Below are 27,134 nucleotides of genomic sequence, written 5' to 3' on the forward strand. Positions count from 1 at the left end.
GGACCCCGCATTTAGTTATGTTGTAGGACCCTGCATTTAGTTATGTTGTAGGACCCTGCATTTAGTTATGTTGTAGGACCCTGCATTTAGTTATGTTGTAGGACCCTGCATTTAGTTATGTTGTAGGACCCTGCATTTAGTTATGTTGTAGGACCCTGCATTTAGTTATGTTGTAGGACCCTGCATTTAGTTATGTTGTAGGACCCTGCATTTAGTTATGTTGTAGGACCCTGCATTTAGTTATGTTGTAGGACCCTGCATTTAGTTATGTTGTAGGACCCTGCATTTAGTTATGTTGTAGGACCCTGCATTTAGTTATGTTGTAGGACCCTGCATTTAGTTATGTTGTAGGACCCTGCATTTAGTTATGTTGTAGGACCCTGCATTTAGTTATGTTGTAGGACCCTGCATTTAGTTATGTTGTAGGACCCTGCATTTAGTTATGTTGTAGGACCCTGCATTTAGTTATGTTGTAGGACCCTGCATTTAGTTATGTTGTAGGACCCCGCATCTCTCTACACCCTCAATAACACCTGCTAAATATGTGTATGTGACCAATACAATTAGATTTATTTAGTTGTGGACCCAGTGTTTAGTAGGACCCAGTGTTTCGTTATGTATTTTTTACCCAAATTTTCCCCAATTTTGTGGTATCCAATTGGTAGTTACAGTCTTGTCTCATCGCTGCAACTCCTGTACGGACTCGGGAGAGGCGAGGGTCGAGAACCATGCGACCTCTGAAACATGACCATGCCAAGCCGCAGTGCTTCTTGACACACTGCTCGCTTAACCCAGAAGCCAACCGCACTAATGTGACGGAGGAAACACCGTACACCTGGCGACCGTGTCAGCGTGCATGCACCCGGCCCGCCACAAGTAGTTGCTAGAGCTTGATAGGACAAGGACATCCCAGCCAGCCAAACCCTCTCCTAACCCGGACGACGCTGGGCCAATTGTGCGGCGCCTCATGGGTCTCTCGGTCGCGGCAGGCTGACACATCCTGGGATCGAACTAGGGTCTGTAGTGACGCCTCAAGGACTGCGATGCAGTGCCTAAGACCGCTGCGCCACTCAGGAGGCCCATATTTAGTTATGTTGTAGGATCCAGTATTTATGCAGCCAGCAGGGTAGTATGAGGCTGGAGAACAGAGGTCAATTGGCCTAACAGTTGTAAGGAGGGGCACCATGTAAACTGTTTTATACATCTTAAGAAAGCACACAGAGCCCGAAACAAGGGTTCCAACGCATGCAGCAAAAAAATAAAATACACTGCTTCATACACAAAAAACATGAACAATTGCATTTTGTTCGCTGCTGGTTAAAACAGGAAGAGGTGAGCCTGCACACTGCAATCAGATATGAAACACCAAAGTGCTTCCTCTGGTTCATGTCCACATCAGGATGATAGTGGTGGCCGTGGAAGTCTTACAAGCCACTTGGGAGCATAGAAAATTAAAGACCAGGGCCTGTATTCATAAAGTGTCTCAGAGTCGGAGTGCTCATCTAAGATCAGGCCCCCCACCCCCTGTCCATGTAACATTCTTCATTATGATCCAATTCATTCTGATCTAAACTGATCAGCACTTTTCGTGAATATGTGCCCAGTTCTTTATAGAATATGAGTCCCACCTTTCTGGACAGGCTCGTCCTCTGGCATGGCCCTGGCTCGTTTGGGTTTCCGGTCCCTCTTGGCTGCTCGCTCAGCGTACATCTGGGACTTGAGGATCTCAAACTCTGCTCTATCCTCAGACTGAGAACAACACAGAGAGAAAACAGTGACTGGAAAGATGCATAGCTAACCGGAATAGCGCAAGACAAAAATATGATGAATAATGTGTGTACACAGGGTTGGGGTCAAATCATATAAATTCAGGAAGTTAACTGAATTTCCTATTCCAAAAAAATTACCTCAACCTGTATATTTAACATGTATATGACCATGTATTATAAGTTACATAGACATGATAGGGATATGTGGTCATTCACAACACAATAAATGTCAACATAGCAAAATTAATTTCAGTGGTGAAAACTAGGGGAAGAAAAGAGCTCACTAGTTTTAAATGCATGTTCAAAGTAATAAAGCTCAGATTATATGGACAGATGTAGACCCGGAGAACAACAAAAAATGATTGCAGAAGATTGCAAAGTAAACATAAATGTCTATATTTACATTTACATTTAACATTTAAGTCATTTAGCAGACGCTCTTATCCAGAGCGACTTACAAATTGGTGCATTCACCTTATTCACCTTATGACATCCAGTGGACAGGACTGGCAGCTTGAAGTTAGAAGACAGCTAGCCTGAGTAGGACTTACAGCATGCCTCATGGGTTTATAACTAGTTCAATATAATATTTAGTGAAAAGAGGTCATAAATGGCAGATTTGTCAAATGTAATGGTTTTGATGCTATAAAATATGAAAATGATCAAATCAAGATTCCTGAGTGGAAACACCCTACATGGGGAATTCTGGTAACATTATTTTTCAGTGCAGAGAAAAGACAGAAGATCAAGGAAAACAAATCAGTCGTAGTCTACCAGAAAAGGAGCACACATACCGATAACTCTTTCTTTTTCCCCTCCTTGATGAACTTCTCTCTCTTCTTCTTTCCTCTCAGGGCCAAGTCAAAGTCAGCCAGCGCTTTGGACACTGGCAGAGACAAGGGTGAAAGGGTTAAATCATGAATGATGCAGATGGGGCTGAATTGTCCCTGTGCTTTTAGGGGTCATATGCCCAACCTTTACAATGTGCTCACAAGCAGATCAATGAAAACAATTACATCAACTAACAGACAGTTGGTCCCAAAAGGCTCATTTTCATTTACATACAAAGTTCTGCCCCTAGCTGGGTCTTAGGCAAGGGCCTGTTTTAGTTGAGCTGTAGTCGAGCTCACGTGCATTGGTTACAGTGAGAAGATATTATGTCCATGGTAATGCACTTTATGTAGTTTCACATCTAACGGCATGCTGGGATAGGAAGACGCCACCTAGCAGTAGTGAGGAAGACGCCACCTAGCAGTAGTGAGGAAGACGCCACCTAGCAGTAGTGAGGAAGACGCCACCTAGCAGTAGTGAGGAAGACGCCACCTAGCAGTAGTGAGGAAGACGCCACCTAGCAGTAGTGAAGAAGACGCCACCTAGCAGTAGTGAAGAAGACGCCACCTAGCAGTAGTGAGGAAGACGCCACCTAGCAGTAGTGAAGAAGACGCCACCTAGCAGTAGTGAAGAAGACGCCACCTAGCAGTAGTGAGGAAGACGCCACCTAGCAGTAGTGAGGAAGACGCCACCTAGCAGTAGTGAGGAAGACGCCACCTAGCAGTAGTGAGGAAGACGCCACCTAGCAGTAGTGAGGAAGACGCCACCTAGCAGTAGTGAAGAAGACGCCACCTAGCAGTAGTGAAGAAGACGCCACCTAGCAGTAGTGAAGAAGACGCCACCTAGCAGTAGTGAGGAAGACGCCACCTAGCAGTAGTGAGGAAGACGCCACCTAGCAGTAGTGAAGAAGACGCCACCTAGCAGTAGTGAGGAAGACGCCACCTAGCAGTAGTGAGGAAGACGCCACCTAGCAGTAGTGAGGAAGACGCCACCTAGCAGTAGTGAGGAAGACGCCACCTAGCAGTAGTGAGGAAGACGCCACCTAGCAGTAGTGAGGAAGACGCCACCTAGCAGTAGTGAGGAAGACGCCACCTAGCAGTAGTGAGGAACATAGTACGGAGGTTGGCAGGCCTATAATGCGTGTTGGTCTGTGGTACTCACTGCGGTCTTTTTTGCGCTCGTCGTGCGTTTGGAACCACGTCCTCTGGGGATCCGTCTCGTCTGCGTTCTGTGCCAGCCGCTTCTGTGCCACGCTGATCTGAATGACACGTGCACATGCGCACATGAGCATAGGAATACACTAGTACCCACACATACACACGAGCATAGGAATACACTAGTACCCACACATACACACACAATATGCAGCTTTTTACCTGAGCCTCTGAGTGAGACATGACCCTCTCCTCTCTCTCCAGACGCATCACGGCATACACATCCTTCTCCAGCTTCTCAATCAGGTCTCTGAACTTCAGAATCACCTCTGGAGGAGAGAAAACATCAGAATCACCTCTGGAGGAGACAAAAGTTGTAGGCCTGATCACCGACAACAATGAGACAGCCTATAGGGAGGAGATCAGAGACCTGGCAGTGTGGTGCCAGGACAACAACCCCTCCCTCAATGTGCGCAAGACAAAATAGCTGATTGTGGACTACAGGAAAAGGAGGGCCATTAACATCAACGGGGCTGAAGTGGAGCAGGTCGAGAGTTTCAAGTTCCTTGACGTCCACATCAACAACAAACTATTGTTCCAAACACACCAAGACAGTCGTGAAGAGGGCACAACAACACCTTTCCCCTTCGGGAGGCTGAAAAGATTTGGCATGGGTCCTCAGATCATCAAAAGGTTCTACAGCTGCACCATCAAGAAGCATCCTGACTGGTATGTTAACTGCTTGGCATCTGACTGTAAGGCACTACAGAGGGTAATGCGTACAGCCCAGTACATCACTGGGGCCAAGCTTCCTGCCATCTAGGACCTCTATACTAGGCGGTGTCAGAGGATGGCCCCAAAAAATTGTCCAGGACTCCAGTCACCCAAGTCATAGACTGTTCTCTCCTCTACCGCACGGCAAGCGGTACCAGAGCGCCATGTCTAGGTCCAAAAGGCTCCTCAACAGCGTCTACCCCCAGGCCTATGGCCTGATGAACAATTCATCAAATGGCCACCCGGACTATTTACACTGACCCCCCCCCCCCCACCCCCCACCCCCCACTACACTGCTGCTACTTGCTGCTTATTATCTACGCAGTCACTTTACCCCTACCTACAAATACCTTGACTAACCTGTACCCCAGCACATTGACTCGGTATCAGTAACCACTGTATATAGCCTCGTTATTGTTATTTAATTTTCTTGTGTTATATTTTTTTACTTTAGTATATTTAGTAAATATTTTCTTAACCAACAATGCAGTTTAAGAAATAGAGTTAGGAGCTTTTAATTAAGCATTTTACAGTAAGGTTTACACCTGTTGTATTCTGTGCGTGTGACAAACACCTCTGAAGGAGGACTGAGGAATGCGTCTCGAAGTCAAATCAATAGAGTAAGTGAGAAGAAACCTTTTCGGAGAGGGGCCTGAGGCCCACCACAACGCCTCTCCTGCTGCAGTACTCTCTCACACATACTAAAACCTTCACGGGCGTGGAATGTAACAGGCAGGGCGTAGAGTACACCAGTGAGAGGAACCAATTAAATGAATGCCTAGAAACAGAGATATATTGGTTGTCTAGATGTGGAAGGAGTTGCCTATCAGGTTATAAATATATGTGCTTGTGTAATCATGCCTTGACGTTGCAGCTGTACGACCCAGTGGGTGAATAAACTTGGTTTGAGCTTTTTTCTAGTTGTCCGTTTGAGTTATTACTCAGTTTGTTCAGAACCTAACACCATTTACCTAGTGACCATGAAATTTAATAAAATAACTTAACATTCAAATGTATCATTTTGGTGGACTAGACTCTTCCTTGAAATGAACAACACACAATATGTTGAATGTGCGGTGAGCACACCGAAGATCCTTATATGACCTTTTATTTCATCTTCATTTACCCAGGTGATACCAATTGAGATAGAAATCGACTTTTGAATATTTTAGAAATGAATCCTTCCTTGAAGTAATTGGCAATATGAATTGGTTGGATTGGTAAAAGTAACGGGGTGATATTCTTGCTAACACCGATCCAAACAGGAGGAAGAAAGGATGTATTTCTGCAGTATTTCAACAGGGTCGTGGTATTGAGCTTTTACCTTGTGGCAGGACGCGGGCCTTTACAGGGGTCTTGGCCTTCCTGACGATGTCCTTTAGCATCTTCCTCTCAGTCTCGCCCACCAGGGACACAGAGCGACCGACCTTGCCGGCACGAGCCGTACGGCCCACCCTGTGGACGTAGTGCTTCACTGTGTTGGGCATGGTGAAGTTAATCACCTGAGGAGGAGAACAAGGACGTTAGCGGGTGCATCTCAATAATCAGAAAATGGCTTCTTGGGCATGGTGACCAGCTGAGGCGAATGGGTTCATTTCTACAGTGAAGGACAGTTTTGATATAAACGGAGAGGGCGGTAGCTCCACCCCCAACTCTCTGCAGGGCGGTAGCTCCACCCCCCCCCCTCTCTGCAGGGCGGTAGCTCCACCCCCCCCCTCTCTGCAGGGCGGTAGCTCCACCCCCCCCCCTCTCTGCAGGGCGGTAGCTCCACCCCCCCCCCTCTCTGCAGGGCGGTAGCTCCACCCCCCCCCCTCTCTGCAGGGCGGTAGCTCCACCGTCCATTCTGCAAGTTTATGCAAGTCTGAGCTAAATGTCCCCTCCCTTTCTGAACTTCCAACTAATCTGTGACAAAAACGAACTAATAAGTGCTGAAAGCAATAATGTCAAGTGTTCTTGTAAAGCATTTTTCTTAGAAACATATTTTCCTAGCACATAAACACTTTACAGAGAGCCCTTACCGTCTTGACTCCATCGATATCCAGGCCTCTAGCCGCAACGTCTGTGGCCACAAGGATGTCAATCTGTTCATCTTTGAACCGCCTATTATGAGATACAAACTGTTTACTAGGATGAAACACAGACTATTTACTATGATGAAACACAAACTGTTTACTATGATGAAACACAAACTGTTTACTATGATGAAACACAGACTATTTACTAGGATGGATACACAATAGAATATTTACTCCATGTTACATAACCCTGGTTTGGGTTTTAATGCATCTTCATACTGCTCATCTCTGTTCTTATGAACAGATCATAAGAGTCACAGGGTACCTGCATACTCAACTTTGTCTGAAGATGTCTCAAGGCATGGTGATGGCTGGGTATGTACTATACTTGTTACTATTTTAAATAAGTCTGATTCACACTGTAGGGCCGACCCAAATCCTACTGTGCTGGCTCAGATAGTTCCCTTTCACATTGTCCTGTACAGGACTGTTCCAGCAACTATGGTGTGGAAGTGTAACCAGGTCAGTACCGTACCGCTGGGCTCTGTTAGACTACGTTTTTTTTTTTTAAGAGTCTAGGTACCTGAGGCTCTCCAGTCTCTGGGTCTGGGACAGGTTCCCGTGCAGCTCTCCCACCTTCAGCCCCATCAGGCCCAGGAGGATGTGCATCCGGTGGGCTTGCTTCTTGGTCTGGGTGAACAGCATCACGTGGTCCTGGAAGGTCCGTGTCAGCAGAGCTGAGACACAGACCCAGGAGACAACACACACACAGACACAGGAGACAACACACACACAGTTATTCACCAGATTGGAAGAGAAATGGAAAAGTACTATACTTCACAGTGAACCTTCTGCTACATGTCGTACTATACTTCACAGTGAACCTTCTGCTACATGTCGTACTATACTTCACAGTGAACCTTCTGCTACATGTCTTACTATACTTCAGTAAACCTTCTGCTACATGTCGTACTATACTTCACAGTGAACCTTCTGCTACATGTTGTACTATACTTCACAGTGAACCTTCTGCTACATGTCGTACTATACTTCACAGTGAACCTTCTGCTACATGTCGTACTATACTTCAGTAAACCTTCTGCTACATGTTGTACTATACTTCACAGTGAACCTTCTGCTACATGTCGTACTATACTTCACAGTGAACCTTCTGCTACATGTCGTACTATACTTCAGTAAACCTTCTGCTACATGTCGTACTATACTTCACAGTAAACCTTCTGCTACATGTTGTACTATACTTCACAGTAAACCTTCTGCTACATGTCGTACTATACTTCACAGTGAACCTTCTGCTACATGTCGTACTATACTTACAGTAAACCTTCTGCTACATGTCGTACTATACTTCACAGTGAACCTTCTGCTACATGTCGTACTATACTTCCCAGTGAACCTTCTGCTACATGTCGTACTATACTTCAGTAAACCTTCTGCTACATGTCGTACTATACTTCACAGTGAACCTTCTGCTACATGTCGTACTATACTTCACAGTGAACCTTCTGCTACATGTCGTACTATACTTCACAGTGAACCTTCTGCTACATGTCGTACTATACTTCACAGTGAACCTTCTGCTACATGTCGTACTATACTTCACAGTGAACCTTCTGCTACATGTCGTACTATACTTCACAGTGAACCTTCTGCTACATGTCGTACTATACTTCACAGTGAACCTTCTGCTACATGTCGTACTATACTTCACAGTGAACCTTCTGCTACATGTCGTACTATACTTCACAGTGAACCTTCTGCTACATGTCGTACTATACTTCACAGTGAACCTTCTGCTACATGTCGTACTATACTTCACAGTGAACCTTCTGCTACATGTCGTACTATACTTCACAGTGAACCTTCTGCTACATGTCGTACTATACTTCACAGTGAACCTTCTGCTACATGTCGTACTATACTTCACAGTGAACCTTCTCCTACATGTCGTACCATACTTCACAGTGAACGTTCTGCTACATGTCGTACTATACTTCAGTGAACCTTCTGCTACATGTCGTACTATACTTCACAGTGAACCTTCTACTACATGTCGTACTATACTTCACAGTGAACATTCTACTACATGTCGTACTATACATTATAATATACAGAACAAATGGACTGTGATAGTCATCCAGACCACTCACCGGCCACAATAGCCTCCCTGTCTCCTTCCCTGGCTGGTCGGACCCTGACAAACTCCTGTCTGAGGTAGGGCGCCACGTCTGTGTTACTGTTCACAAAGATACGAACCGGCTGCTTCAGAGAGACCGACGCCAAGTCTTTCACCTGGAGAGGAGAAAGAGTGAGAGAAAGAGTGTGTGAGTGTGTGAGTGAACACTATTTCAATAGACGGCACAGAAAAGGAATGGAAAAGGAAGCCATAGTGATGAGAAAGGAATAATAAGCAGTATGTGTCAACACAAACCATGACCAGACACGAACACATGACTCAATTTATCAGCCAATCATCAAGATGATGACAAGTGGAATCAGGTGGGTAAGCACGGACCTGGAACACAGCCTGTATCTATCCTAGACCTATGTTTGGCGACCAAGGGGATAATAAAGGAATGCAGGTTGTGTCCTCACCTCTTCGCTCATGGTGGCAGAGAAGAGCATGGTCTGTCTCTGGTAGGCACACATCCTGATGATCTCCTTCATCTGCTCCTCAAAGTACTCGTCCAGCATCCTGCAATTTAAGGAAACATTTATGATGCACGGAAATGACAATATACAAGGGAAAATCTGTGAAATCTGGGCCGTATTCATTAGGGCACACAACGGAAAACGTTTAAAAAAGTTTTGCAACAAAAAACGAAAATGACTGTCTATCATACAAGTCCGGGTCACTACCCGTTTTAGTTTGTTTTCGTCCATTTGGTGCCTACTGATGAACACGACCCTGAATTGCTGTGTGTAAAAAAATGATAACTATCCTATGTTGAAAATGTATATAGCCTGCAAATGATAGGCCTTCTCAATACTGTATCTGTTGGTGGGATGGTCCAGACGTATGGGGTTTGGCCGTAGACTTACAGTGCATTTGGAAAGTATTCAGACCCCTTCTTACACATTTTGTTATTCTAAAATTGATAAAATATTTATTTCTTCTTAAATCTACACACAATACCCATAATGACAAGGTGAAAACAGATTAAGAAATGTTTTCAAATTTATATTAAAAAAAATACATCTTATTTACATAAATATTCAGACCCTTTGGTATGAGACACAAAATTGAGCTCCCCATCCAACCTGACAGAGCTGGAGAGGATCTGCAGAGAAGAATGGGAGAAACTCGCCAAATACAGGTGTGCCAAGCTTCTAGCGTCAACCCCAATAAGACTCAAGGCTGTAATCGCTGCCAAAGTTGCTGAGTTAATGTACTGAGTCGTGAGTAAATAGGCAAAATACTAACGTAAATGTGATATTTCATTTTTTCTTTTTTACTTCAAAAAAACAGTTTTTGCTTTGTCATTATGGGTATTGTGTGTAGATTGATGAGGGGAAAAACAATTTCATCCATTTTAGAATAAGGCAGTTAACGTAACAAAATGTGGAAGAAGTCAAAGGGTTTGAATACTTTCCGAATTCATAAACAACTAGACCAACATATGAAAACTGCGTCTCATTCATTCCTCTGGATGGATCAGCCTGTAACCGTCTTACCGGTCAGCCTCGTCCAGGATGAGGATCTCAATCTGGCTGAGCTCAAAAGAGGGCGTGTTGTGCAGGTGGTCAATCAGTCGTCCTGGCGTGGCGATCAGGATGTCAGGGCCCATCCGCAATGCCACCTCCTGGGATTTGATGTCCAGACCCCCTACAAGGCATCCACACACACAGAAAAAGATGCCATGATTCCTGACCCTTTGTCTTTACATCAACACATCACACATTCATTGGTTATATTCCATGCAACTAAATATTTGCATTCACAACTTATGTATGACAAAATCTCAAGTTGAATAACGCAAAGGAGTAAACCGAAAAGTATATTAAACGAATCCACGATTAATTAGCAGCCAACAACCAACTACTATGGTCTGAGAGCAGAATAGGATGGCAGCTGCACAACTGTTGCCAACCAGCTTCATACTACCAGAGACGAGACCACAGACGTCGGCCATATGGCTCTAAAATCGTGGGCCATTTTGGATCAAGTGGTCCGGGTTTCTCACTCACCCACAGCCAGGCAGGTGGTGATGCTTGTGAACTGGGCCAGCTGGCGGGCCACGACGTGCACCTGGATGCCCAGCTCACGCGTGGGCACCAGGACTAGCACACGGGTCACTGCGGCCTGTTTGGGCTTGTAGATGAGACGCTCCAGCACAGGAAGCATGAACGCTGCCGTCTTACCTAGAAGAAGAAGAGGGAGGAAGAGGAGGAAGGAGAGGAGGGCCAAAGAAAGAGGAGGGAGAAAGCGAGAGGAATGGGAAGGGGAGAGGCAGGAGGGAGAGGAAGGTTTAACAGATGGACTTTTTCACAATACCATTGTAAATATGGTGTGAGCGTGTGCGCTTGCAGGGAGCAAACTTGAGTGCTGCAGCTCTGTGCCAAAACATGGCAATCTACTAACATAAAATAACACACACGTTGTAACTGCTGTCGTTAATGCAGTAAAGGTCTGATGATGTTATGGACACTTCCGGTGCGTGTGTGCCTATCTGTGTGCGAGTGTGTGTGTGTCCTGTCACATCTCCTTTACCGGTGCCGGTAGCAGCGCAGGCACAGATGTCTTTGCCCAGAAGCCCCACAGGTACACAGGCCTTCTGGATGGGAGTGGGCTGCTTGAAGCCCATAGCAGTGATAGCCTGAGGACACACATTGTGAAATAACTTGTCTGACTTCTCAATTTCTGGCCAACACGGTCATAAATTACACATTCAACTGATATTTAGCTAAAATTAGTGTTACAGATTGCTATATTTTGTTTTTTATTCAACTATAGTCTGAGTCAAATACATGCAGGACTACTGCTCTGCTTTGGTGAACACACCCAAAGCAAACCTTGGTACAAATTCATTTTCTAACAGATTTCCAAGTGAACGTGACCCACCTTAAGAATAGGCCTGGAGAGGTTCATGTCGGGAAACATGAGTTTGTCGTCATAGTTTGAGGCGTCTTCAAAGAAAGCCTCTGGAGGCTGTAGGTAGAGAATGAGTAAAACATACTGCTATTATAGCAGCAATAGCAGGGTCCTAGCAATAGAAACAGTCCCACGGTTAATCCCTCTACAGCATAAAAGTGGGAAACTCAAAAGTATTTCTTACAAGCCATCTGTTCAACGCTCACCTCTTCTGCCTTTGTCTTCTTTCTGCCTTTGTCCCTCACCGTATCTGTGGGAGTAAAACCAAGTTTAACCAAGTTACTGAGTGTCAATACCGAAAGTAAAACAATGCTTCAAGCTCTACCCACCTGCTTTGGTGAGAACTTCTTCATCCCCTGATGTAAACTCCTCCCCATCATCATCACTATGGTCTTCGTCATTGGATACCTCAGCCCCATCTTCAGCGATATCAGGTTTCTCATCTTCTTCCTCCTCCTCCTCCTCCTCATCATCATTGTCATCTTCCTCTTCAGCGTCCTCTGAGGGAATCTCTGGTTTGTCTGTCGTCTTTGCCTTCTCCTATATAGACATTGAAGGAAAGGGAACGTGCCCTTATTGACAAACACTGAAGCAGTCATCATAGGAAATCTCATGTGTCTTGTCTGCAGGTTCCATAATACAACAACTATGTTCATTTACCTTTTCAAACTACAGGACATCTTACCTCTGTTTTGCGCTTCTTGCGTACTTTCTCAATCTTTTCATCCAAGGTGGTGGGCGTTTTCTGCAGCACAAGAACAAATTTAGTTCAGTGTTGTATGATTTGGCGCAGACTCAGAGTAACAATAGTTCAGTCTTTTTCAGAGTTGAATCAGCAAGTAGCCTGGATGTCAGCCTGTCTCCGCTTAGGCCAACTAATTTGACAGTTATGTTTGCTACAAAAATGACAAAGGAGCTGGCTGAAGCACAAGACAGGTAACCAGGCTTTGAGTCTTGACCTAGTTTTTGCCAAATTGCATACTCAGACTGGCAACCTACCCTCTTCTTCAGCTGTGCCATCACATCTGCCATAGCCCAGTCCTCGCTGTAGAGTCCATCCCTCTCTCCAAACTCAAAGTCAGCGCTGAAGTCCCCAGCGCCATGGCCCTTCAACGCTTTCTTCTTCTTGTTGAGTACTATTGGCTGTTCCTGTTAGCATAGAGTGGAGGAATGAAACATGATGTCTGGTATTGTAACTTACACTAACTTTCAAGAGAAACACACCAGAAAGTTAATCAGGGTCTAATTTATTTTTCTTATGCAGTGACACTTCTGTCCTGGAGGAAATTAACTAGCTAGTGAATGATTGCCTAAAAGAAACAGGAAAAACGACCACTCAGGTTACTAATGTGAGATATCCAGCAAGCTATCCACTTTGATGAGTATAACTGACTGTCTGGCACGCTTGTTTCCAAACTTACATCTTCGTCGTCAGACTCTGAATCAGGCTCCTCGGGCACATCATCATGGTCCTGAATTGTCCCGACCAGGTCCAAATCTGTCAGCATGGTTCCGTTCGTGTTAACTAGCTTGAGTTCCGAAGAAAACAGTGATTCGGCTACCCAATACTAGCTAGCTGGTGTTAACCAGTTGAATCGATGCCTGTTCCAACACGTGTACGTACCAAAATAGGAAGTGTATGGTCATCTACATCCGGTTACCTTATCGGGCTTGACGTGTTTAGCGCCCTCTACGGCATCGGGGAAAATACTACATCTGCGGTAATGATAGGTACGGGTGTTATGCAAAGATATAAATAAACCAATGATATTCAGTGCATTCGTAAAGTATTCAGACCCCGTTACTTTTTCCACATGTTGTTACGTTACAGCTTTATTCTAAACTGGATTAAATTAATTATTTTCCTAATAAATCTACACACAATACCCCATAATGACAAAGTGAAAACTGGTTTTTAGACATTTTTGCAAATGTATTAAAATAAAAAACGGAAATACCTTATTTACGTAAGTATTCAGACCCTTTGCTATGAAACTCGAAATTGAGCTCAAGTGCATCCTCTGTTTCCATTGATCATCCTTGAGATGTGTCCAAACCTTGATTGGAGTCCACCTGTAGTAAACTCAATTGACTTGACATGATTTGGAAAGGCACACACCTGTGTTTATACGGTCCCACAGTTGACAGTGAATGTCAAAGCAAAAAAACAAGCAATGAGGTCGAAGGAATTGTCCGTAGAGCTCAGAGACAGGGTTGTGTCGAGGCACAGATCTGGGGAAGGGTAAAAAAAAATGTCTGCAGCATTGAAGGTCCCCAACAACAACACAGTGGCCTCCATCATTCTTAAATGTAAGAAACTTGGAACCACCAAGACTCTTCCTAGAGCTGGCCGCCCGGCCAAACTGAGCAATTGGGGTACAAGGGCCTTGGCCAGGGTGGTGACCAAGAACCCGATGGTCACTCTGACAGAGCTCCAGAGTTCCTCTGTGGAGATGGGAAAACCTTCCAGAAAGACAACCATTTCTGCAGCACTCCACCAATCAGACCTTATGGTAGAGTGACCAGACAGAAGCCACACCTCAGTAAAAGCCACAAAAGGTACTTAAAGAACTCTCAGACCATAAGAAACAAGATTCTCTGGTTTGATGAAACCAAGATTGAACTCTTTGGCTTGAAAGTCAATCGTCATGTCTGGAGCAAACCTGGCACCATCCTCACGGTGAAGCATAGTGGTGGGAGTAGCATGCTGTGGGGGTGTTTTTCAGCGGCAGGGACTGGAACTAGGGCAAAGGTTTACCTTCTAACAGGACAACGACCAAAAATACAGTCAAGACATCGCAGGAGTGGCTTTAGGACAAGTCTCAATGTCCTTGAGTGGCGCAGCCAGAGCCCGGACTTGAACCCAATCTAATATCTGGAGAGACCTGAAAATAGCTGTGCAGCAAAGCTCCCCATCCAACCTGACAGAGCTTGAGAGGATCTGGAGAGAAGAATGGGAGAAACTACCCAAAGACATGTGTGCCAAGCTTGTAGTGTCATACCCAAGAAGACTAAATGTTGTAATCGCTAACAAGTTGCTTCAACAAAGTACTGAGTAAAAGTTTGGACACCTACTCATTCCATGATTTTTCTTAATTTTTTATATGTTCTACATTGTAGAATAATAGTGAAGACATCAAAACCATGAAATACCACATATGGAATCCTGTAGTAACCAAAAAAGTGTTCAAAAAGTGTTCAACAAATCAAAATATATTTTCTATTTGCGATTTTTCAAAGTAGCCACCCTTTATCTTGATGACAGCTTTGCATTTCAATTAACAGTTGTGCCTTGTTAAAAGTTAACTTTCTTTCCTTCTTAATGCGTTTGAGCCAATCAGTTGTGTTGTGTCGAGGTAGGGTTGGTATACAGAAGACCAAGTCCATATAATGGCATGAACAGCTCAAATAAACAAAGAGAAATGACAGTCCATCATTACTTTAAGACAGAAAGGTCATTCAATCTGGAAAATGTCAAGAACTTTGAAACTTTCTTTAACTTCTTTGGGACAGGGGGGCAGTATTGAGTAGCTTGGATAAAAAGGTGCCCAGAGTAAACTGCCTGCTTCTCAGTCCTAAAAGCTAGAATATGCATATAATTGGTAGATTTGGATAGAAAACACTCTGAAGTTTCTAAAACTGTTTGAATGATGTCTGTGAGTATAACTGAACTCATATGGCAGGTAAAAACCAGAGAAAAAATCCAACCAGGAAGTAGGAAATCTGAGTTTTGTAGTTTGTCAACTCTTTGCCTATCGAATATACAGTGTCTATGGGGTCATATTGCACTTCCTAGGGCTTCCACTAGATGTCAACAGTCTTTAGAACCTTGTTTGATGCTTCTACTGTGAAGGAGGGGGGAATGGGAGCTGAATGAGTCAGAGGTCTGCCAGTGGCATGAGCTGGTCATGCGCGTTCACATGAGAGTTAGCTTGCGTTCCATTGCAATTCTACAGACAAAGGAATTCTCCGGTTGGAACATTATTGAAGATTTATGATAAAAACATCCTAAAGATTGATTCTATACTTAGTTTGACATGTTTCTACGAACTGTAATATGACTTTTTGTCTGAACTTCCGCCTGGACCTGCCTGCGCGTCGTCAGTTTGGATTGTGTACTAAACGAGCAAACAAAAAGGTGGTATTTGGACATAAATGATGGACTTTATCGAACAAATCAAACATTTATTGTGGAACTGGGATTCCTGGGAGTGCATTCTGATGAAGAGCATCAAAGGTAAGTGAATATTTATAATGCTATTTCTGACTTTGTTGACTCCACAACATGGCGGATATCTGTATGGCTTGTTTAGGCTCTGAGCGCTGTATTCAGATTATTGCATGGTGTGCTTTTTCGGTAAAGCTTTTTTGAAATCTGACAGCGGTTGCATTAAGGAGAAGTTTATCTAAAGTTCCATGCATAACACTTGTATTTTCATCAACATTTATGATGAGTATTTCTGTAAATTGATGTGGCTCTCTGCAAAATCACCGGATGTTTTGGAAGCAAAACATTACTGAACGTAACGTGCCAATGTAAACTGACATTTTTGGATATAAATATGAACTTTATCGAACAAAACATACATGTATTGTGTAACACATCATCTGATGAAGATCATCAAAGGTTAGTGATTAATTTTATCTCTATTTCTGCTTTTTGTGACTCCTCTCTTTGGCTGGGAAAATGGCTGTGTTTTTCTGTGACTATGTACTGACCTAACATAATCGTTTGGTGTGCTTTCGTCGTAAAGCCTTTTTGAAATCTGACACGTTGGCTGGATTCACAAGTGTAGCTTTAATTTGGTGTATTGCATGTGTGATTTCATGAAAGTTTAATTTTTATAGTAATTTATTTGAATTTGGCGCTCTGCATTTTCACTGGATATCCCAGAGAGGTTAAGTGCAGTTGCAAAAACCATCAAGCGCCAATGATGAAACTGGCTCTCATGAGGACCACCACAAGAAAGGAAGACCCAGTTACCTCTGCTGCAGAGGATAAATTAATTAGACTTACCAGCCTCAGAAATTGCTGACCAAATAAATGCTTCACAGAGTTCAAGTAACAGAAACATCTCAACATCAACTGCTCAGAGGAGACTCGGTGAATCAGGTTTTCATGGTCGAATTGCTGCACAGAAACCACTACTAAAGGACACCAATAAGAAGAAGCGACTCGCTTGGGCAAAGAAACACGAGCAATAGACATTAGACCAGTGGAAATCTGTCCATTGGCCTGATGAGTCCAAATTTGAGATTTTTTGGTTCCAGCTGCCGTGTCTTTGTGAGATGCATGGTAAGTGAACAGATTACCTCTACATGTGTTTCCCACCATGAAGCTTTGCTAGTGTCTGACTTATTTAGAATATATGCTTTTCAACAGGACAATGACCCAACACACCACTAGGCTGAGTAAGGGCTATTTGACCAAGAAGGAGAGTGATTGAGTGCTGCATGAGATGACCTGGCCTCCACAATCCGCCGATCTCAACCCAATTGAGATGGTTTGAGATGAGTTTGACCGTAGAGTGAAAAGCCGCTAACAAGAGCTCAGCATATGTGGGAACTCCTTCAAGACTGTAGGAAAAGCATTCCAGGTGAAGCTGGTTAAGAGAATGCCAAGAATGTGTGAAGCTGTCAAGGCAAAGAGTGTCCTCATTGAATCTACAATATAAAATATATTTCGATTAATCACTTTTTTTTGGTTACATGATTCCATAGTTTGTCTTCACTATTATAATGCAGAAAATAGTAAAAATATAGAAAAACCCTTGAATGAGTAGGTGACCAAACTTGACAGGCACTGTATGAAAATATGATATTGCCATTTATTTTTAATACGTTTGCAGAACTGTCTAAACCAATTGTGTCATTATGGGGTATTGTGTAAATTGATACATTATATAAAGCAGTAATAAAATGTGGAAAAAGTCAAGGGGTCTGAATACCCGAGACCTTTTGAATGTTTATGCCATCTACTGGTCATTGAGGCTTTGAAGCCACTGGTCAGTCATATTGGCACACCCCAGTAGGACCAGTCCTCCATAAGAAATCTACAGTATTTCAAATGTTACGGACAAAATTACATGTATAAGTATTTTGTTGTAGTGGGGACATTAACATCAGCAATCTCGATAACTATATACTTTGAGGGCAGTTTAAAAGCTTAGCTCAACATAAGTATGCATCGTGTCTAATAGAAGAAATGTGGCATAAACAAATACATTTCTCTAGGTTCCAAAATATTAAATGGTTAGTGTTACGATGGAGACTTCAGTGCCCCCAATATAAATGGTGTTTAGCATTTCCAACTAGTCCAATTATTCCCAACAAGGGGTACTAGGCCCATCCACAGGAGGGTACTTGAGACCATAAACTTACTGGTAAAATGCAACCGTGGGGGTACACAGGGCAGATGAACCTTCCAGTTGGTGGTAGGGAACCACTTAATATGATCATTAAAGTGCTCAGCCACTACGTTTCCCAGGCAAAACTGGTTTTCCACCACAGGTGGATGAATTCATGGCTCCGTTTTCAAAAACATGCTCATACTTTTAGACCAAAAATCCACTCACTGCCATTTTCCATCCAAATAATTGTGAAAAATCTGTCAGACAATAGCCATAGAAAATTACACAATATTGCCATTACCCCTCCCCAGCTGTGAACAGCAGTCCATCATGCCACTTGGTGGATCAGTCAGGAAACTAGCCCAAATGCAGTCTAATCCATCAACACAAAAAAAATGGAGACATGGCCATCATAGCACCAGTGCCAAATTAATCATTGAGAGCATGGTGGATTGATAAATGCAAGGACAAGCTCTCTTAAGATAATTTATTAAGACCACCATATTGTCTGTTCAACAAATCACCCTCAACACATACGCACTTCAGCCAAACACAGCATCAATATTCACTTTAATCTGCATAGCAAGTCAGAGGCCAACATTTTAAAACAAATCGTCCATGACACTTCATTAAAAAAAAAAAAAAAAAAAGTTACAAAATTCAAACTATACAGGAGCCGAAAGAGAAGGATTTTGTAGGGATTACAGTTAAAAGACAACATCAGTCCAGTGGGGAGACTCAAGGTCTGGGGGGACGCATTCCTGGGGGTAGTGGGCCTGTAAAGAGAATATTCAAGGATTAATAGTAAAAGTGTCAGCTTGAATAATGAAGCATCAACTCATTTTAACATCAAGTCTCCAAAGAGAACTCAGTCTGAGTTCATGGTTCTGGGCTCAGAGTAATCCTGCTTCAATGAGCTTCATCAGCATCAGGTTCAGCTCAAATGAAAATCATCACCGCAACAGAACCAATGTCTCAAAGGCTGCGTTTACAGACAGCCCAATTCTGATCTTTCGCCACTAATTGGTCTTTTGAACAAACAGACCTTTAGCCAATAACTAAGAAAAATATCTGAATTCAGCTGTCTGCGTAAACGCAGCCAAACATCAACTTTACTCAGAATCCTGAAAGAAAGTCCCCCTCACCTCTCATGCCTGGGTGTGGTGGCCTCATGCCGGGAGGGGGCATACCCATTGGACCTCCACGTCCAGGTAGCATTCCCATTGGAGGACCCATGGGAGGCCTCATGCCTGGGGGAGGGCCCATCATACCTATAGTAAGCAGAGCATAGATTATGTTAATCCTAGTCAGTAAATTAATGCAAGCATAAATACCCACTTCCTAAATACATGTGTAGTGAATGTTCTGGGCTCAGAGTAATCCTGCTGATGTAATGTTTAATCATCAAGTTCAGCTCTAATGATCAATCATCACTGCAACAGAACAAAGTCTACTTTCCACTGAATGAAGCTAGGCAGCCATTGTGATTCAGTCCTTACCTGGAGGGGGTGCACCGCGACCCATGGGAGGGGGTCCTCCTCTGCCTGGTGGGTACTGTGTGGGGGCACCAGCGAGGGTGGCACCAGCTGCTGCTGCAGCGACCGTTCCCCTGCCCTGTGGGGTCATTACCTTGGGAGGGAGGGGTCAAGGCACTATTTAACACTGTGGTCAAACCAAATCGCGTAGTTCCAAGGCCCCAACTCAGATATCATAAACTCCGGAGACCGATTAATACTGAACTTGTGTAATCAAACTCTTGCAATTATACAAATCTCTACATTAAGATCTCAGCTCCGATGCAGCAGAGATGGTGCCGTTTTAAAGCACATTATCAATTCTACGCACTTTACCATGACTTATCAAACAAAACCTATACTGCTAAATATATTGTTTTAGGAATTTTCAATTTGCCAAGCATTGTTCCATCACGAAAATATATAAAAATATTGTTTGGACTTAAGCAAAAAAATTAGTACCCACCCAAAGATTTAAATTGCAGAAAAATCTTTGGAAATCCTGCTTCAATGAGCTTCAACTCAAATGAAATGCCTCCCCCGAAAAATAACTAGTCTCAACCTTTTAGAACTTGAAAAACTGCAAGCGAATCGTCCACCATATAGCCATTATCCATCTTTAGTTATCACTAAGATGCAGATGGGATAAGAGGAAACTTGTGACCCGGGACCTTGGGCTTACCTGTTGCGAGGGGCCTCCCACTCCTCTGACCGGCCCAGCGAGGCCTGCGGGTGCCTGGGGCATGGGTGCTCCGGCAGGGACGCCTCTGCCAGCTGCCCTGCCAACTCCTGGGCCTCCTGCCACACCAGCCAGGGGCACACGGGCAATGCCAGTCTGAAAGGGGGGCAACACTAGGTCAGAACACACCTATGAATTTCTAAGTACAGTTAAATCTCAGATGATTAAACAGCTCTGGGCTCAGAGTAATCCTGCTTCACTTGGTTTCAGCATCAGGTTCAGCTAAAATGATCATCACTGCCACAGAACAAAGTAACTTGTAACATTCTCACATTGATCCAAGTAAGCCACTCGTCAAGTAGGAAACACCTTCATTCATGCCTTCATTATGACATACACTGAGCATTTATACTACAGAAACCCTACAGGTGGTAAGGAATGGCTTACATCTTTGGGAGGGGGTCCTTCCACTGTCATGGAGACCAGATTCTCTCCTCTGAGCAGCACCAGGCCAAGTACCCGCTTCTCTTCACGCTCAGGCTGTTTGGAATTCTTGGGCCTGACAAGAAAGGTGAGTGTATGGGTTAAAGCAAAATATATATTTACCTTTTATTTCCCTATCTGAAAAGGAATACAGATTTAACAAATTTCATTTTAAGTCACTATTCATCCAATTGTACAAACAAATGTGACCCCCCCCCCCCAACTCCTCCAAAAGACTAACATTACAGGTTGGAGCAGTTGTGGGGGTTTAAGTGCCTTGCTAAAGGGCACACGATATCAGGAAGGATCTGATATAAGCAACCGTCCAGTTGCCAGCTCACTTCAACATTTTTACAGTCAGACCCAGGATTAGAACTGGCAACCATCTAGTTGATGGCTCACCTTTAACCATTAGGCTACCCCCCACTTCAGTGAATGTTTCTGGGCTCAGAGTAATCCTGCTAAGGTAATTTGTTTCAACATCAGGTTAAGCTATAATGATCAATCACTGCAACAGAACCACAGTCAACCTTTCTAAACCTGCCCTGTTCGAAAGGGGCAAATGATAATGATAGAGATCCAAAAGCAATTACTGATTGTTCTTAAACAAAACATGACTTACTTGATCTTTCTGAACTCGTCGCAGTCACACAAGATGAGGTTCATGTGTTTGTCAAAGGCTTTGAAAGTCCCGATGAAGATACGACCGTCCTGCAGGATGCATCGCATCCTGAAGTCGATGTGTTGCAGCATCTTACTACTCTTTCCAACAGTCTGTAAAATGAGGCATAAATCAATAGGTCAAAATTGGCAATACTATACTAATTGACAAAACACAAAGTAAACCTAGTTAAATTAGTTACAGCATCAGATTCAGCTCAAATGAGCATCACTGACAGAACCCAAATTGATCCAAGTTACCCACTGATTATTGGCAATCATTGCTGGCATGTAAATTAATAAATTCTTAACTCAGATCATGTTCAGACCTGAAGAACAAAAAGGAGCCTTGATTGTAGCAACTAGAAAACTAGGTAGGTTATAGATTGAATATATTAGCCAAGTACCGCTAGCTACCCCAACATTTCTTTTGGACTAACAGACAGTCAAGCGGCACTTTCGCCACGACAAAAGAGGTAAATTGTCAGGTGGACATTTCGATGGCAGCATACAATCATGCTAACGTTGGCGGGTTTGGAACCTAACGTAAATGAATGAAGCCAGGCATGAGCATGCAGCCAACCAACTAGCGTTAGCTAGCTGTTACCTAAACAAGTTCTGGTCATGGTCAACTACGGCCAGGGTTTAGTTTTGCATGGACGTGATGGTCAAAACTGTACTGTATGCAAAAGCACATTACAACAGGAACATACCGTATGCCATTTATTTCAAATGGCGAATGTAGCTAGCTAGCCAGTTTAGTCTTATAAGCTAAGAGTGAAACAAAGGCCTACACGCCTACGTTGCACTGACGTTCATCACCGGGACAGAGATACCAAAGTTTCCACCGAATAAAAAAAACTTAAATATATCATAAAACACGTAGATCATACTTCAATTGAGTCAAGAATAAATCCTTACCATGGTTGCAGTTCTGATGGCTCCGATGTAACTCGGATCACGCCAAACAAACTCAAAAAATTGACCCGCGAAGCTCCCAAACTAGGTGATGCCAGGTCCGTCTTTATCCGCGAGTTACAGGAAGTGACGATGCACTCGTGTGAAGCCGTTAAAAGCGAGAAGCGCTCTTTACACGCCACTTCGATACAAACTATGACCGGAAGTAACTTCTTAGTAGCATGTTAAGAGAATTTACATAACAGGTTAGGAGAATTAAGTTAAATTCAGGAAAAGGTTTAGGGTTTGCGAAATGCTCTCCTAACCTGCTACGAAAATCACTATCGTTGGAAAAAAAAGTTGCTATCGAAGTTACGTGAAAAGTGTGTCATTCTTTCAGTCACTAAAAATAACGGACCTTGCTATCGTGGATTTAAAATGGTTACGGTAAGGGTGAAGGATAGGGTACAGGTTAGGTAAGGCTTAAAGTTAAGGTTAGGGGCTAGGGTAAGAGTAGGGACATCCCAAGGATCCCGGATAGCACAAAACTCAAAATAACATCTAATTTATATTTTTGTTTCATAACTCAATTATACACATTTAAAACAGATAATGGTAGACATGTATGATAATAATATAATGTACGCTCTGAATGGGTTCTTACGGGAACATAGAAAGTGAAACACACAAAAAAAATTGCGCAAGAGTAGTTTCCGTTGGGACTCCCTTCATGCCACTTCGGTACAAGTGCATTTTCGCCAGTGTGGACTCGAGTCACATGACTTTGACACATTTTATGACTTGAGACTTCATTTGATAGAAAGTAAAATAACTTGACTTGGAGCCTCAACACTCAGGACTCGACTTTGACTTGAGACTGATTACTTGTAATTGTCTGGCCAGGTTTTGTCACTCATTTTGTGGCACATAGTCTCAGCGGATTACTTTCCACACAGCCAGGGACAGTAATGCCCTTGCGAAAAGGAAAATAAAAAACTGATTGGCTAGGGAGACGCACACTCAGCCCTCTGATTAGACCAGCAAACTGTCAATCTACACAGGCCGGGGTGAGCTAGCTCAGTGAGAAAGGTTTGGTGTGTTAGTTGGGTCATGTGGAATCGGTGAGGCTAACTAGAAGTGGTCTAGTGATAATTGTTTGTGTTTCTGTTGGGCAGAGGAAGAATGCGCTCGAAGCAAAACGAAAGGGGCCAAGAAAAGTGAATTGTTTCGTTCTCAAGAAAGGGGAACCAATGAAAGGAGTGATAACTGGGGTAGTAGTAGATATAAATGTTGACCAGCTGACCGGTGAATGTGATGCTCGTCGTTTGATGCGACGCAGACAGAGTGGGGAAACAGAAGAGTCATTATCTGTTCTTTTGAGTTTTGAAGTTGAGTCTTTGCCTGACAAAGTGAAGTTAGGATATATAAGTTATCCTGTAGTAGCGTATGTGCCGAATACATTAAGATATTACAGGTGTCAAGCTTATGGGCATGTGGCAGCAGTGTGTAGGAGGGAGGGTACAAGGTGTGAGAAATGCAGAAGGTCATGAGACAAAGGAATGTGTAGTATTGGGGAAAGTAGTGGAATGTGTTAATTGTAGGGGTGCGGTTTCCAGGGTTAGAGCAGAAGTTGTCATATGCTGAGGCAGTGAAGAAAGTAGAGGAAGATGGGTTAAGGATGGGAAGTGGTGAGAGTAGTAGAGATATACCAGTACAGAGGGATAGGCTAAAAAGTTAAATAAGTTAGAGTAAGATTGGATTTTTAGCATTTATAGCAATGGTTATCAATTGTACTGCAGGGATGGAACGGAAGTCTCAGAAATGTGAGGTTATGGCAGCTGCAGAGAGGTATTTGGGTGTGCGAGACTTGACATCAGAAGCGTTACAGGGTGTGTTAAGTGGTGATGTCCCATCCTTTCAGGGTGATGGCATGAGGTAGGAATAAATACATTTAATTAGTGGAGTAGGGGGGGTGTTCATTTTATTTTATATAATTTTGAAACGAGTGAGTATAGTGTTAGATGGTAGGGTATTTATTTAGTACATTTTTATTTTTCAAGCAAAGTATAAGGGAGTTGTACTCCAGTCTAGTAGGTGGCTGTAAGGCAACAAATTGGATGCCAAACGCTGTTAAACCTTATAGAAGAAGGTTTGGTGGGTGGGTTCCCACTGAATGGGGAAAATATTTTTTTCATACATATTTTAATTTGCTACATATAGCCTAACATTTGCATTTTATATTTATACCTTTGCTTATTCGATCTAGTCACTAACATAGGCCTGTGCCATTGCACCAAATTCTTGTTTCAAAAACATCTAAACTGTGCTTCAGAACCAACAAGTTGCGTGTCTTGAATGTTGATCAATGACCTGTTAACATCATTTGGCACACAAAGGAAAAGCTGTCATACACTTCGATCCAGAGAATCCCAAACATGCTCAATGGGTGACATGTCTGGTGAGCAGGCCCGGTACCACGAGGGGGCAAAAGGGTGCAATGCCCCCTTAGTTGGAATATTATCCCTATTCTGTACCACAATCTGCCCCCTCCGTCATGCCCAACCGATTTGTTGTGTATGCATGCAACTCCCTTGCATGCATCATACGTACGTCATACACATTTTACCAGTTGATTGGCCTTCACAGTAGAAGGGTGGGGTAAATTTGACCGTTTAGGTTTACTTTCAGTTACATACTACGAAGAAAAAAAGTTTCACAGCGCAGTTGGATGTAATTTAGCTAAGTTTAGCAGTTAGGTAGGTAGCTGATAGCATGATGGATATTAGAAAGTGGCTTCGCCAGGGCACAACTGCAGCATCGGATCAAAGTGGCGGGGAGGGGGAGAACCCCAAGGCCACTGACCCGATGCTAGGGTAGTTAGAGTGTTGGGCTAGTAACTGAAAGGTTGCAAGTTCGAATCCCCGAGCTGACATGGTACCAATCTGTCATTCTGCCCCTGAACAAGACCCACTGTTCCTAGGCTGTCATTGAAGATAAGAATTTGTTCTTAACTGACTTGCCTAGTTAAATAAAGGTAAAATATTTTTTTAAAGGCCAAGGTCGTCGAGGCACGCATCAAGCAAATAACATTTGAAATGCATGGTCATTTGGACAGAAAAACAAGCAAGGAATGCACAGGGAGCGGAGATTTCAAAACTTGTGAATTCTGCACAGCTTGCGAGATATCTTTTGTATTTATCATCGATTGTGGAATTTCTTGCTGTCAACGAGCTTCCTCTCAGGGTAACTTTGGATGCGATGGACGCAAGAGGGGAAGGGGGCGGTGGACTATTCCTGGTGATGTTAGATTATACGCTCGGGAAAGACAAGGAACTTGCTAGTGCCTTAAGCACAATTCCCTGCAATGCCACATACACATCTCATGACATCCAGAACAAAATAATTGGGCTCATGAGTGAGGTAGTCACAGAGGAAATTGTGAAGGAAGTAGGTGATTCATGGTACACAGTTAAAGTGGATGGGACTGAAGACCCAACCGGGTGAGAGAACATTTCAATTGTACTCGTTATGTGGGCGAAAAACAACCGTGTTTGTGAGCGGCTAGTGTCAATGGCAACGAGTAAAGAATTTGATGCTTTATTGCTGACTAACTTGGTCCTGTCAGAGCTAACAAATGTTGACCTTAGCACCGAGAAGATTCTTAGTCAATGTTATGAAAGGTGGTGCAGGACAAACTGAATCGGGAAGTGCCGTATGTGCATTGCTTTAATCACCAGCTGCATTTAGTCATAGTGCACGCTATGTCCTCTGAGGGTGCATTGGATGACTTTTTTAATGTGTTTATTTCCCTTTACAAGTTTCTCAGGAAACCAACTGTGTCTGCACAATATTCAGGAGAGAAACTGTCCACAGTGAGTGTCATTATAAAATCTCTGGACAGCATCACCCACCTGCTCAGAGAAATCGAGAGTCCCCGCACCTACGGTACAGATGTGTGACTTGAGGCTGTGGGCCTATTGTGAACGCTGTTTACGAACCACCTACGGTACAGATGTGTGACTTGAGGCTGTGGGCCTATTGTGAACGCTGTTTACGAACCACCTACGGTACAGATGTGTGACTTGAGGCTGTGGGCCTATTGTGAACGCTGTTTACGAACCCGAGCTTCAGATTCATTGCCTTCATGGACCACAAAGTACTCAGCCTGCCCCCCCCCCCCCCCAACAAGTTACTTCAGGCTGATTAACTGATCTGATCTGGCATCCGAGTCGTCCGCAGTGCCCACAATTGCGTGGAAAAACTACGATGTGACAGTGAGTTTGATGAGTTATGGGAGAAATACACGGACACCTCCGCTCCAAGCAAACGGTAAAGAGTAGTGAGTAGTAATCTGAAAGAATATGTGGTCAAAACAACAATGGGCCAGCAAGAAGAAATAAATGAGAGGGAGTGTAAAAGACTGTTTTTTTAGCACTCTGGATGCTGTACTGGGAGAAATGTCAGCAAGATTTAACGAACAAAACAGTCAACTTGTTGAGGCCCTATGTGCCTTGCACCTAGAAAATGAAACCTTTATGGATGTGGAACAGGTGAAACCACTGCTGGACTTAATCTCAGGAGACTTTGTGGAAACTGAGTTTACTGTCACACGCCAGTTTCTACAGACTGAAATCACCTGATCTGGAGAAGAAAAATGGACTACGCAGAGCATTTTGGATAGATACTCTGGGCCTCTAACAGCAATGCTTACTGTGATGACTGGCATTGAAACTGGGATTAACATTTGGAGCATCCACGGCAACTTGCGAGAACTCTTTCAACATTGAAAAACGTATTCAGTGAGCACAGACGGAGCATGTTGCACAGGAGGAAAGCGCAACTGATTCAACTGGCATTTGAGAGGGATTTTAGAAGCAAATTCCGTGGGGAGTGGA

At 43.5% G+C, this 27,134-nt stretch overlaps 2 protein-coding genes across 2 annotated transcripts in view; both read right to left on the reverse strand.

Moving 5' to 3' along the window:
• The window catches only part of ddx27 (DEAD (Asp-Glu-Ala-Asp) box polypeptide 27), a 14,430-nt gene extending 1,084 nt beyond the window's left edge, over positions 1-13,346 (reverse strand). The window contains exons 1-18 of the mRNA XM_071336711.1: positions 13,078-13,346; positions 12,656-12,805; positions 12,342-12,401; positions 11,986-12,196; positions 11,863-11,906; positions 11,627-11,713; positions 11,276-11,381; positions 10,753-10,926; positions 10,240-10,390; positions 9,160-9,259; positions 8,715-8,856; positions 7,127-7,280; positions 6,547-6,628; positions 5,853-6,030; positions 3,977-4,083; positions 3,762-3,858; positions 2,564-2,655; positions 1,629-1,749 (exon numbers count right to left, since the gene is read on the reverse strand). Coding sequence (XP_071192812.1) covers positions 1,629-1,749; positions 2,564-2,655; positions 3,762-3,858; positions 3,977-4,083; positions 5,853-6,030; positions 6,547-6,628; positions 7,127-7,280; positions 8,715-8,856; positions 9,160-9,259; positions 10,240-10,390; positions 10,753-10,926; positions 11,276-11,381; positions 11,627-11,713; positions 11,863-11,906; positions 11,986-12,196; positions 12,342-12,401; positions 12,656-12,805; positions 13,078-13,164 — 2,143 coding nt within the window. The 5' untranslated portion in view covers positions 13,165-13,346. The remainder of the gene's footprint in view (positions 1-1,628; positions 1,750-2,563; positions 2,656-3,761; positions 3,859-3,976; positions 4,084-5,852; positions 6,031-6,546; positions 6,629-7,126; positions 7,281-8,714; positions 8,857-9,159; positions 9,260-10,239; positions 10,391-10,752; positions 10,927-11,275; positions 11,382-11,626; positions 11,714-11,862; positions 11,907-11,985; positions 12,197-12,341; positions 12,402-12,655; positions 12,806-13,077) is intronic.
• A 5,132-nt stretch (positions 13,347-18,478) lies between these two features.
• Positions 18,479-22,978, reverse strand: snrpb (small nuclear ribonucleoprotein polypeptides B and B1). Its single transcript, XM_071336712.1, has 7 exons — positions 22,264-22,978; positions 21,305-21,456; positions 20,647-20,758; positions 20,203-20,355; positions 19,506-19,635; positions 19,152-19,277; positions 18,479-18,782 (listed from the first exon to the last, which is right to left on the reverse strand). Exons 1-7 carry the CDS (start codon positions 22,264-22,266, stop codon positions 18,745-18,747), a joined length of 714 nt encoding a protein of 237 aa, XP_071192813.1. The 5' UTR covers positions 22,267-22,978; the 3' UTR covers positions 18,479-18,744.
• Between the last annotated feature and the right edge of the window lie 4,156 nt (positions 22,979-27,134).

Source organism: Salvelinus alpinus, chromosome 12, assembly GCF_045679555.1.
Source record: "Salvelinus alpinus chromosome 12, SLU_Salpinus.1, whole genome shotgun sequence".
NCBI lineage: Eukaryota > Metazoa > Chordata > Actinopteri > Salmoniformes > Salmonidae > Salvelinus > Salvelinus alpinus.